The 12,374-nt window shown below is 28.2% G+C and overlaps 1 protein-coding gene across 1 annotated transcript; it reads left to right on the top strand.

The window, feature by feature from the left end:
• The first annotated feature begins 2,237 nt into the window (after positions 1 to 2,237).
• On the top strand, positions 2,238 to 7,079 carry LOC130818297 (indole-3-acetate O-methyltransferase 1-like). Its single transcript, XM_057684417.1, has 4 exons — positions 2,238 to 2,528; positions 3,940 to 4,368; positions 5,414 to 5,689; positions 6,493 to 7,079. Exons 1-4 carry the CDS (start codon positions 2,442 to 2,444, stop codon positions 6,850 to 6,852), a joined length of 1,152 nt encoding a protein of 383 aa, XP_057540400.1. The 5' UTR covers positions 2,238 to 2,441; the 3' UTR covers positions 6,853 to 7,079.
• The last annotated feature ends 5,295 nt before the right edge of the window (positions 7,080 to 12,374 follow it).

The following is a 12,374-nucleotide window of genomic DNA, read 5'->3' as shown; positions in this document are numbered from 1 at the left end:
TTTGTATTTTCTCTCTTATTTTTAATATTCCACTATTTTAACTCATTTTATCAAATTTTTTAATATTTGTGCCAAAAGAAATTAAAATATATTTTCTGGATTTTTTAGTTGCTACAGATAGTAACATCTTGTGAGAAGAAATATCACCATTTGTAACAAGTAATAAAAACTAGAAGAAGTAACTAAAATGATGGGAACGAAGGACTATTAGTTGTTGTCTAAGAATTTGAAGCATGACAAGTGGGATTTTAGGAAGATAGCAATTATAACTTAACTATTTATAGGAGACAAAATTGATATTTATTTCCTACTTCTTTCTTTCACAATAGTAGTATTATCCTAATGAGAAAAGTTTAGCAATTAGAATATTTACATGATACATAATATATTCTAGCAAAATTAACATATTAATTAAAATTTAAATATTTTATTCTATCAAATACTTCTATATAAATATATGAATGAGCTAAGTTAAGCAACAAGAATATTTACATAATACATAATATGTTGTGGCTAATAAAATTTTGAATATTTTATTCCATCAAATACTTGTATATAAATATTATATTTTATCACCTATGTGATTGAACGCACACCTGGCTTGCACATGCCCAGATTCGACTTGCCTCATCACTCCAACTTCATAACTCATGTTTAAGCAAATTATAATGCAAAAAATGTACAATTTATTTCAATATCACTTATTTTGAGCGAAAGAAAGAAGTGATAAATCATTTTTAACTCCAATTCTCTTAAAAGAAAGTAATTGTTTTAATTTAAATTACATAAATATTCGACATTTGTCTTTATTTTTCACCAAACGAATAACCAAAAGTAAAAAAGGTTTCCAATGAACGAATATTGTTAGCGATAACATATTGAGGGGTTTAAAAAATAAATTTAAACACCAAAATCTGCCGTCAATCTTGGCCGTCTTTTACTCTTTACTCTTCCAATTCTTCCATGTGAACGTACATAGTTAAAAAATCAGAAAATATAATTAAATGACATACACAACACTAATAATAATGCCAATTCTAGTTAAGATTAATTAATTATTATAAGGGTAAATTTTACACACCTAAAGGCTATAAATAAAAATTAATAAATTTTTTTTATCATTAATAATATTAAATTTTTAAGAGAATTTAATTTAGAAATTGTAAAACAATTAATATTTTATATAATAACTTTAAATTCTTAAAAAAGAATAAAATTAAAATAATTAAATATAATTAAATGTTTATGTTACCAAAGCAAAAATAATATTAAACTACATTAATTAAATACAAGATTTTTTTTATATACGGCCCTTAGGGTTGAACATATTATTTTTCTTATTATAATCACATATTTACTGCATTTTCTAATAATTTTCGTATACTTTTAAAGTAGTATTCCTTGTGTATTTTATATTAGTTCAAGTGGTGGTAGAATGTCCAAGCTATCTTTTTGTTTTGGGTCAAAATTATGAGATCACCTTGACTTTAGTAGGAAACTTTTAAGCACTTATTCTAAAGGTGTAAAATGATATATTTTTTTAATTATAAGGTACACTGACGAGAGAAGATAGATGATAATCAAACTCAAAATTATTTTTTTAAGAAAGATTATCTCAAATAATTACTAATATATTTACCTAAAGAATGCAATGTGAATAAAGGTAACAGTACATTACAAAATATATTTGACAAAAATTAAATATAGAAATACATGACTATTATGGATAATTGGCATATAATAAATCATGGGTGATTGAAGGGAAATACTGCTAATATATTGCTCTCTCCTTAACACAAAACACTATTATTTTCTTTTTCTATTTAATTTCTATATCCATACTCATTTATTTATAAATAATATAGTTCATATATTGATTCAAAAAAGGGAAAGTAATACTTACTCCTTTTCAAAATACTTATAACATTAGAATTTTTATGCTATTTATTTATCCCATTAATTTATGTTTGTTTTTAATTTATAAGTTAAAATATAATCAATTGAGATCTTGTTAGATACGTCTCACTATAAAAATTATTAATATCCTTTTTTATATTTTTTATTATATATAATTAAATATATTAAATATTAAATCAATATGTTAGAAATATATAAAAAGTCAAATATTAGAAGTAATTTGAACGAAAGAAATGGTAAGCTCGAACTATTTTTTTTTTTGACCCATGAAAAAAACTTTTTAATCCTATATATATACCTCCAAACTCTAGCAGTCTTCCATTCCTACCTTCCATATTACTCACTTTTCCATACTACTACATTTATCTTTAATTTTTCCTTCATATACAAAGATTCCCTTCTTAAAAAAAATATATATTTAATTATTTTATTACCAAATATATTTCTCCTTCTTTAATTGATCAATATTATTTTTTTTTTGAAAAAACTGAGATTTCAATACAAATCATAAAAAAGCGAATGTTATGGTTTCCAATATGAAGCTTGAAAAAATGTTTTGTATGAAAGGTGGCAAAGATCAAACAAGCTATGCTAATAATTGTCAAGCCCAGGTATATATACATATATATATATATATATATATATATATATATATATATATATATATATATATATATATATATATATATATATATATATATATATATATATATATATATATTTTATCATTTTTCAAATTTTAAATGGTAATTAATTATGACATGTGAGTAATTTAATATTATTTAGCAATTTAATATCATATGATTAGAATTAAGTATAATTAAAAGCCATTAAAATGATTGAGAGTTGAATCTCAATTGGAATATATACCACTGTATATATAGATTATAATATTCGATTCTCGTTAATCTCCGGCCTACCCATTTCCACATTCTACCATATACTAAAAAATGCCATAAAAATGATAATTATTGTGTTCATTTATTAGTAATCATTGGCGTTTGAAGGGTTCATAAATTATTTACTATATAAGATTCAAGGGTTTTTGTATTTTTTTTTTAATTTTGAAAAAAAAATGTGAATCATAATAAAATTTTATTTTTGTGTTTGTTTTAAAAACTTGACTAATTCATTATTCTTCTCCTATAATACATCAAAAGTCATAACTAAAATTCCTTCATAATTAATCCCTTGGAGAAAATTAAGGAATATCCTCATGTTCCTGTTTTCACTTTTCTTTCCTATATGTTACGAATATATGCATGCAATTGTGACTTTTGCACTTCACATGATAGTTCTATTCAATTTAAAATTCTACTTGTCTTGTATTATAAGACCCGTTTTTCCGTAAAATGAACCTGTATTATTAGTTAATTTTTATAATACATCACTTTAAAATTGTGAGTTGTCACTTTAACACATCAAAAATATATGAGCTAGCCCTATAAAATTGATTTCACCATAAAATTGTCTCAATTAAAAATTTACATTTAAAATTTTCTTTGAAAAATAATTTAATTAAGGTATTTCCATGACAAATTTAGTCTCTTAAAATCTAATTTTCTTTATATTTATTTCTTTTTTTAGAAATTAAAATAAATATAATTTTCTCTAAAAAAATAAATATAATTTCTTTATATTTATTTCTTCTTCTAGAAATTAAAATTAGGTCGTCAATAAAAAGAGAGTCATACGTATATATGCATATTAAAATCTAGCATATATATAATAACAATTGAGATTAAAAAGAAATCTAAATTAATATATAAAACCATAGTAGTGATAGATGATATATATAATTTGCGTACCCTATTATATATCTATGTTTAGTGAATATAAAAGTGATAGCAAATCTTATCACCTTAAATTAAAGATATTTTTTTAAAAAAAATATAAACATAAAGCTTGTTTTTAAGAAAATTTTATGTTTTGATTTTAATCACGAAAAATAATAAAATTGCATAAATGTGATTGTACCTTTTAATAAGTTAAACTAACATATGTAATTTTGGACATGAATAGGCACAACATGCAAAATCAATGTTGCACCTTTTAAAGGAGGCCCTAGACAGAGTACAACTAGGACCACCAAGCATGCCCTTTGTAGTGGTGGACCTTGGTTGTTCCTGCGGCTCCAACACCATCTACATCGTCGACGTTATTGTCAATCACATGGAAAAGCGTTATGAGGCATCGGGATACGAGCCACCCGAGTTCTCCGCCTTTTTTTCCGATCTCCCTTCCAATGACTTCAACACACTTTTCCAACTCCTCCCTAACTACTACACCTACGACGGTCAAGGTGGTGGCACTATGGAGGAATGTTTGGCGGCCAATAAACACCGTTCGTATTTTGCTGCCGGTGTTCCCGGAACTTTTTACCGGAGACTTTTTCCGGCTAAGTCTATTGATGTTTTCCACTCGGCTTTTTCCTTGCATTGGCTTTCTCAGGTGATTCTTTCTGTCACTTAGAATTTGCTCCATTTAATTAAAAAAAACTCTCATAAGAAATGTTTACTTGATTGCACCAAGTAGTATTAATTAATAATTGTATTCAACATAAATTTTGATTGTAACCTTAATTTTCGAAAAATGAAAGTCATTATAAAAGTTGATAAGTAAAACTAGATATCAAAACGAATTTAATAATAATTGATTCAATATTTATTTAGATATTTCATGCTATTTATAAATTATATATACATTCCTTTATTTTTATTTTACTTTTCTAAGGTAATTTATATATTTTGATTATTAGAAAATATTTATTTTAAGTTGCATATTGCACCAAATCATACAATTAGAAGGTTTAACAACAATAAAACATTATTTTAACCCATATCAGGCTTTACTTTTTCTCCATTTTAATAATAGTACTTGTCTAATTATCCCTTATAATCAATCCAAAATACCTAAACCAAGACTTAACTTAATTTTGCGTAAATATATGTTATTCTTGAATATTAATTAAGACTAATAGGAAATTTTTATAAACTATATATTGTTTACATTAATTAATTTTGGCACTAACACTTAAGTGGTTATGATTTTTTTCGGATTACAATGTAAGCTGAGGAAACGGAAAAACTAATTGAGAATTGAACTTTAATTTTGTCTAAAAAAGTGATATTTATTTTTGAATTGAGATAAAATCTGATTTCGAAATATTAATAAATTTAATAGTACAATTAAAAAGAGGGGAAAAGTGAGATAGAAATGGTATGACATAGAAGTATTAATTGAAGGAAGAAGTGTTGTGTAGACATCAAACTAAATAGAGAACCAATTTGATATAAGTTGGTAATTTGGTATCAATCTACTAATAGTTAGGAATAACTGATAATTTTGTTATGGAACACATATTAGTTTATTTACAATAAAAGATATATTTCGTTAATTTTTTAATTTTTTCCTTTTATTTTTTTTATTTATGTTTTTTATTATATGAATGTCAAATGTAGAACATGTTAAAAGTAGTTATGCAATAAAACTACAGGTTCCAGAGAGTGTATTGGATAAGAGGTCAAAATCATACAACAAAGGAAGAATATTTATTCATGGAGCCAATGAAAGCATAGCCAATGCTTATAAAAAGCAATTCCAAACAGATTTGGCTGGATTCTTAAGGGCAAGGGCTATTGAAATGAAGGAAGGTGGGTCCATGTTCCTTGTTTGCTTAGGAAGAACGTCTGTGGACCCTACTGATCAAGGTGGTGCTGGCCTCTTATTTGGGACCCACTTTCAAGATGCTTGGAATGACCTTGTCAATGAGGTAAATTTCTATATATGCAATGCATGCATGTACTTCTACTAGTCCTATATCTAATTTCCTATGTCTCACATCAGTAGAAAAAACCTTATTTCCTGCGGTTTTTGGAAACGTATGTGTTGCAGTTTAGACCTCAAACAATTGTAATAGCATTATATGCCTTTATTTATTGTTATGGATTAAAACCGAAGATAAAAAAACGTTATATGTTGTTGTTTTTTGTGAACCGCAACATATAAAGTATGACTATATGCTGCGGTTCATCTAGAATCGCATATATACTCTTGTTTGTGCTTATCCACTATGCTTTTAGTTACTTTTCAAATTATTTCCTATGATCATATATGATGACAAGTTTTTATGCAATAGTTTTAAGCAATTATGTTAAAGTATACGGGGTACCTTAAAATTTAACTTTAAGTTTTCAGATGATGTGACGAGTAATAACATTTTGACGGAATTATAGATATATATTTATTATATCATTTAGAAGACACTTTTTGAGATAGGTAATAATATTTCTGAACATGCTCAAAACTCAATTCTTATATACTATAGGTTTTAATGATGGACATTTGAAAAATTGAATATGAATATTGTATATATGTCTAGAGTTAAAACTCTTTTATGAGATTAAATTGCTTTGTTTCTCCTTGATTTATCATATTTTCTAAATTATAAATAGTAGTTTGTTTATATTTTAAAGTATTTAGAGGATAACGTCCTATACAGGCTCGAGCCTGAATTTCCTTATATAGTAGAACGTCATTCTTTAACGGAAGTTTCTATTAACTTTTAATGTATAGGGCTTCATAACGAGTGAAAAACGTGACACCTTCAACATTCCGGTGTATGCATCAAGCCTACAAGACTTCAAGGAAGTAGTAGAAACCGATGGCTCATTTGTCATAAACAAACTTGAAGTATTTAGAGGAGGAAGTCCCTTGGTGGTTAGCCACCCCGATGATGAGGCTGAGATCGGTCGAGCCTTCGCAAATAGCTGCCGGAGCGTATGTGGGGTCCTCGTTGACGCCCACATAGGCGACCTGCTTAGCGTCGAGCTGTTTCAAAGGGTGGAAAGCCGAGCCACAAGCCATGCAAATGAGCTCATTGAACAACTTCAATTTTTCCACATTGTTGCCTCACTTACTTTGCTTATTGAATAATTTTGTGCATCATTTGACGTACCTTTTTATTCTCCTTTTTTAATATTTTTATTTTGTATGAACGTTTATTAATATTATTGTTAATCTAGGTAGAGTTTTTTAGGTTCAAAAAAAAAAAAAAAAGAATCAATGAGACAGCAAGCTAAGCATAAGTTTAAGTTAGTTTTGCATGCTCAATTGTACTATTGAAGCATTTGTTTGAAATTTTATTGACTATCACTTAATTGTTTGTGTGGGTAAATGAGATTTATGAATACAATTCAGTTGTATTATATTAATCAACTTTATTATTAAGTAATAATAAGCTTAATTTACATAAATAAATCAACTTTAGTAAAAAACAACTTAAGAGACGAAGTAGAGATGTTTTAAAATAGACATAACGTTTTGTCATTTACCCGATTTTATAACTAAATTTAATTTTAATCTGACTTTAAGAATACATTTATAATTATTTAAACCAACATAGACACAAGATTCGATTTAAACTGATTCAAACGACTTGATCTAAAATCGACTTAGTGAGCAGAGGAAGCAATACTTAAGAGTAGGTGCGACGCAACAAACGCATGATGTACAGTAGCGTTTGACTTGCTCAACCAAACTCTTTTCCTTTTGACCAAACGGGTCAAGTTCACTTTTTGACGGACTAGAGAAGTGAAATTAGTTACGTGTAATGTGTACAACCCTAGAAATTTATTATAAATTAGTTTAATTTTTGGGCCAAAAACATGGAATATTTTAGTTTATTAAGGATTAATTTATAATTTGAGCTTAATTACTTATGTATTATTAGACTCTAAATTGAAAAAATTGTATATAAAAAAAAACGTACATTTAAAAATATGATTACTTTGCATTTTAGGTGACTCAATCTTTCTAATTTATTCCCTTGTTATGTTAGAATCTTTTAGTCCAAAAAATTAGGTTTGAACCCAAAATATTTAAGTTTTTGATAACCTTAAAAATAAAAAACTTGAGAATTAAGGATTAACCTATCACAAATTATCAAATGAGAACGTCTCATGGTAAAAATATCTTTATTGCGTTGACCCAATATATATTTATAACCTTTAAATGATCACTTGCAATTTTAAAGTAGTCAATTACAATTGAATTGATCATCTACAAATATCAATTAGAGAAAGGAAATTTGAAAAGGTTAACTGAAAAAATAAAAAAAATTAACAAAATAAACTAGTTTTCCAAAATTTTCCAAAAGTAAGCATGAAAATTCCAAACCTGAGGTTTGAAGCTGTTCGCAATTACTAATTACGAACAGCCAAATAGGACAAAATAGTTGTTCGCAGTTACTAACTGCGAACAACTATTTGACTTGTTTTGACCTGTTCGCAGTTAGTAACTGCGAACAGATAGCTGCACAAATACACAGATAGCTGTTCGTAGTTAGTAACTGCGAACAGGTCAAAAAAAAGTCAAAGTTGTTCCCAGTTACTAAGTGGGAACAACTATTTTTGACTGCGAACAGCCCCAAACCTCAGGTTTAGGATTTTCACTCTTACTTTTGGAATAAGTTTAAAAACTAGTTTATTTTGTTAATTTTTTTTTATTTTTTCACTTTTTCAAATTTTCTTAGAGAAATGTGTTGATTGTATGGGTCCATGTGATGGTGAGGTGGTCTCATGATCATGAAGACTAGCTAGTCTATTGGTGTGTAGCTCATCTTGTATGAGATCGTCTCACCATGAGACAAACATATATAATAGACAATTTATCTAATTGATCATTTTAACACTATAGATGAAATTGTCTTATTTAATTAATAATTTGTAAATGATTAAAGACATTTCCTTTTAATCGGAATTCAATTCTCACAAGCTACCTAGCTTGAGGCAAAAACTCAAGATCCATATAGTTTGATCCCAACAAATTGGAGTTCAATGATCCATAACATGCCACGTTAATTTTTAAATCAAAGAACCCATTAAAAATTTTTTCATTTTCATTCCAATTAATGTCATCTGTTTAACTTCTTCCTTTCGTGAGATCATCACTCTCCAAAGGTACCTTTTTTTTTTTCTTTTTTTTGGATGATATTTAATAAACTATGAATACATTTATTTTTATCTATAATATTCGCTCAATTATAATGATCTACATGAAAAAATGCTTATATTTTTGTGATGTAATATCATGATAAATTACGCTAAGTGTTTATAATTCATGATTATTTTTCAATAATTTCCTATAATTATCTCTTCATTTTTGAATTATGATGGTTTTTAGTTTCATAATGTATAATTTGACGTAAAATTATCCATTGTGTTACGAAAAATGTGTGTTTCGTGGGTTTTGGATGATGCTATGTTATGATAATATTATGATTTTTTGGGTATTTTTTATTAAATGTTTGGTAGTTTTTTAGGGTTACCTTTTGTATTATTAATTTTGTCGTGAAGTTGTTTGAGGAAATATATTTTTACTACAGATTATATTGGAGTAATGACATATTGTAGTATCGATCTTTTTGATGGCGTGTATATAGAGAGGAATTATGAAGCATTTTGGTTTATGATCGTAAATCGTAATGGATATACTCAATTGAGTAATGTCTTGTGTATTGCGATTTTAGAATGTTCAAATGATCAGTAGGAACGAGTATGACAATTTTATCTGTTATAGGTGATGAGTAGGAAGCAATATGAAAATTTTTAAATGAGAATAAATATGAAAATGGTATGAGAAAACGGTCTGGCACCCATTTCTGCATCCACTATCATCCCTATCGGAGGTTAAGGGATAATGCATAATATGAATATAATCGTAAATTCATAATGAATAAACTCGTAAAGTAAGATCTTTGTAGTTCTAGCAATATATTGTTGTATGCACATACATGGCCTAATTAAAGACTAGCAATACTTGTATAGTTTTCTAAGCTGATTTTAAACTGGTTTTGGCTTTTAAACTGGTAAATCTTACTTGCGTTTAACAAATTTACTTGTGAGTGATTTGGAAATGTTGTGATCAAGATCCTATGTTTATTAAAATAGTGGATTATGGACTTACATATAATATTTGGTAGGTAATTCTTCTAATACGACCATATGATTTTGGAAAATGTTGTGATGAAGAGTTTATGCAATCAAAGCTCAGTATTCGTGTGTTTGTGGATCCAAGCCCATGGTGCTCTGTGATTGAAACTTCAACTAAATACTGAATAATCTATCAAAAAATCAACTCAACTAAAAAGTTTAAGTCGGTGGTTGAAACTTCAGGATTATATCATATATATTATAATTATCCCCTCACACAAGAGCTAAAAGTGTGGAAGTATCATAAGACTCTCAAATTTGGATGATATTGGCCATGTCAAGAAACTAATTAACTCAACCAAAAGATTAAACCAATGATTGAAACCCCATAATATATCGTATTCCATAACACGCCTCCTCACAAGAGCGCCTATAGGCTAGAAGTGTGATTGCAGCGCGCACATGCCCCCTCAAACTTGGAATTGCTAGTAACATTTTATCATATTGACTTATCTCATCATGTCAATGAACCAATTTAACCATGAACGGGTAGCTAGAGTATGTTACATATATACAATAATAGAATCATTTTATTTGAAATGTTTCAGGCATTTCTTCTTCACAGCAGTGCTGTTTATGTATGGGCGCATACTCAACAGACAACTTGTCAACACTGTCTTCAGATAAGGTTTCATACAAGCTTGTTAGTGGTGTTATCAAGTATCAGATGTTTATCTGTTATTTCCTCTATATTGCAGGTAACTCTTTGATCATGCTCCTGTCAACTTTGTTACTCGGATTCTTTATTTTGCTTCACATACCAGTGTCTGATCTTTGATGCTCGGACATTAGCATCACACTTAGACACTTCATTTTAGGCATAAAATAATATTTAAACGTATTTGACGCTTTGACACGTTCTAGTTTCTGACAACAGTACCCGAGTTCAAGTAACATAACTCCTATGTATATATACATTCTAATCTCGTCTCAATTGTGTGAACCCATAATATGTTTTCTGCTCTATCACACCTATCAAACAATAACCCACTAGGCTAGAATACAAATCAAAAGCTATATATTCTTTTTGAAATAAGAGTCGGATGAGATTCAAACTCGTAATTTAGGATTTACGATAACATGTAAGATTACAGGAGAAAATGCAAAATACAAGTGTGTGATGGGCCAAACTTTCATCTTTCCATATAAGTGTGTTGGACTAACTCGATTGTCATTCTTCTGTATTATATACTGCATAATACATTATTAATTAAGGTTTTATGTACAATAAGGTGTTGTTTGGTTTATTCTTACCCTAAAGAAGAAGATGTACAAGTACCAATTTGCCAATATGCATGGACTCACATGATTCTTATAGTGGTCTTCATTCAATACTCCTTTATTTCAGCTAATATATTTGAAGGGATATTATGGTATTCCATGCTTTTTACTAGTTAATACTCTATATTAATTTATTATATCACGCAAATTAATCTAAGTTTAAACTTTTTGAATAGCAAATGCAAATGAACTGAGGGAATATATATAAACTAATTTATTAAATCACGTGAACTTTTTATATTTATAAAGTTACAAATGATGTTTTTACAAACAGAATGTGGCATAGATCCGACCCTAAATTCAGTTTTTTTTAATGTTTTCTAGTTGAATACTTCTATGTTATAACTAAGAATAGTGCAACAAGCATTTCATATCGGCCAAGTTATAGAAAATTTTAAAACAACCGACTCGATACTACCTGCATCTGTTAAATTTGTGTTTTAGATACATTTAAGACATGTCCCATATCTCATAATTCAACTGAATTTGACTGTACAATAACTACATCACTATGACCATTACCACATTTGTGTCTTAGGATGTGTCTTAACATTAACAAGGTTATCCATTCAGGTTCCTACTTCCTGTAACCCTAATAGCTGACAATGATGTTGCTGCTTATATCTTTGGATTCTTTTTTGGGAAGACTCCATTGATTAAATTGTCTCCAAAGAAAACATGGGAGGGATTTATTGGTGCATCAGTCACAACTATGATAGCTGCATTTCTAGTGAGTACTAATCAATTTCTTTTAATTTTTTTTCTGATTATCAATAGAATTTTTTTTGTATGTGCGCGTATTTCTCTTTGCCCTCTCCTTGGAGGGGCTATGAGTATGATCTATCCGCTACTTTCCTTTCTTTCCTGACCTCGACTTATGAGAAATACTGGGCTGATAACTACGACTAAAGCATCTTTGATTTTCCCATACTGGGGTTGTGCAGCTTGGAAACATATTGGGTCATTTTCGGTGGATGACATGCCCGCGAAAGGTATAGATTTTTTTTTACTTGATGTTGGAAATTTATAGTTTTTTTATTTTGCATTTCTTATTTAAGTGAAGTTACGAATTGCATGTGCAATGCGAATTAACTTAATAAGAAAAGAAAATTATATGATCCTAGGATTTGTCTACTGGTTGGCTGCAATGTGATCCTGGACAGATTTTCAAGCCAGAGTATCATA

Source organism: Amaranthus tricolor, chromosome 7, assembly GCF_026212465.1.
Source record: "Amaranthus tricolor cultivar Red isolate AtriRed21 chromosome 7, ASM2621246v1, whole genome shotgun sequence".
Lineage (NCBI taxonomy): Eukaryota > Viridiplantae > Streptophyta > Magnoliopsida > Caryophyllales > Amaranthaceae > Amaranthus > Amaranthus tricolor.
The sequence above is the reverse complement of the archived record's forward strand: the minus strand, read 5'-3'. Positions and strand labels throughout refer to the sequence as shown.

Bases quoted from the DNA above. Each gene is read 5' to 3' on its own strand.
- LOC130818297 (XM_057684417.1), top strand. From the start codon at position 2,442: ATGGTTTCCAATATGAAGCTTGAAAAAATGTTTTGTATGAAAGGTGGC. The intron at 2,529-3,939 runs GTATATATACAT...GGACATGAATAG, and splicing joins CTAATAATTGTCAAGCCCAG to GCACAACATGCAAAATCAAT. The intron at 5,690-6,492 runs GTAAATTTCTAT...TTTAATGTATAG, and splicing joins GGAATGACCTTGTCAATGAG to GGCTTCATAACGAGTGAAAA.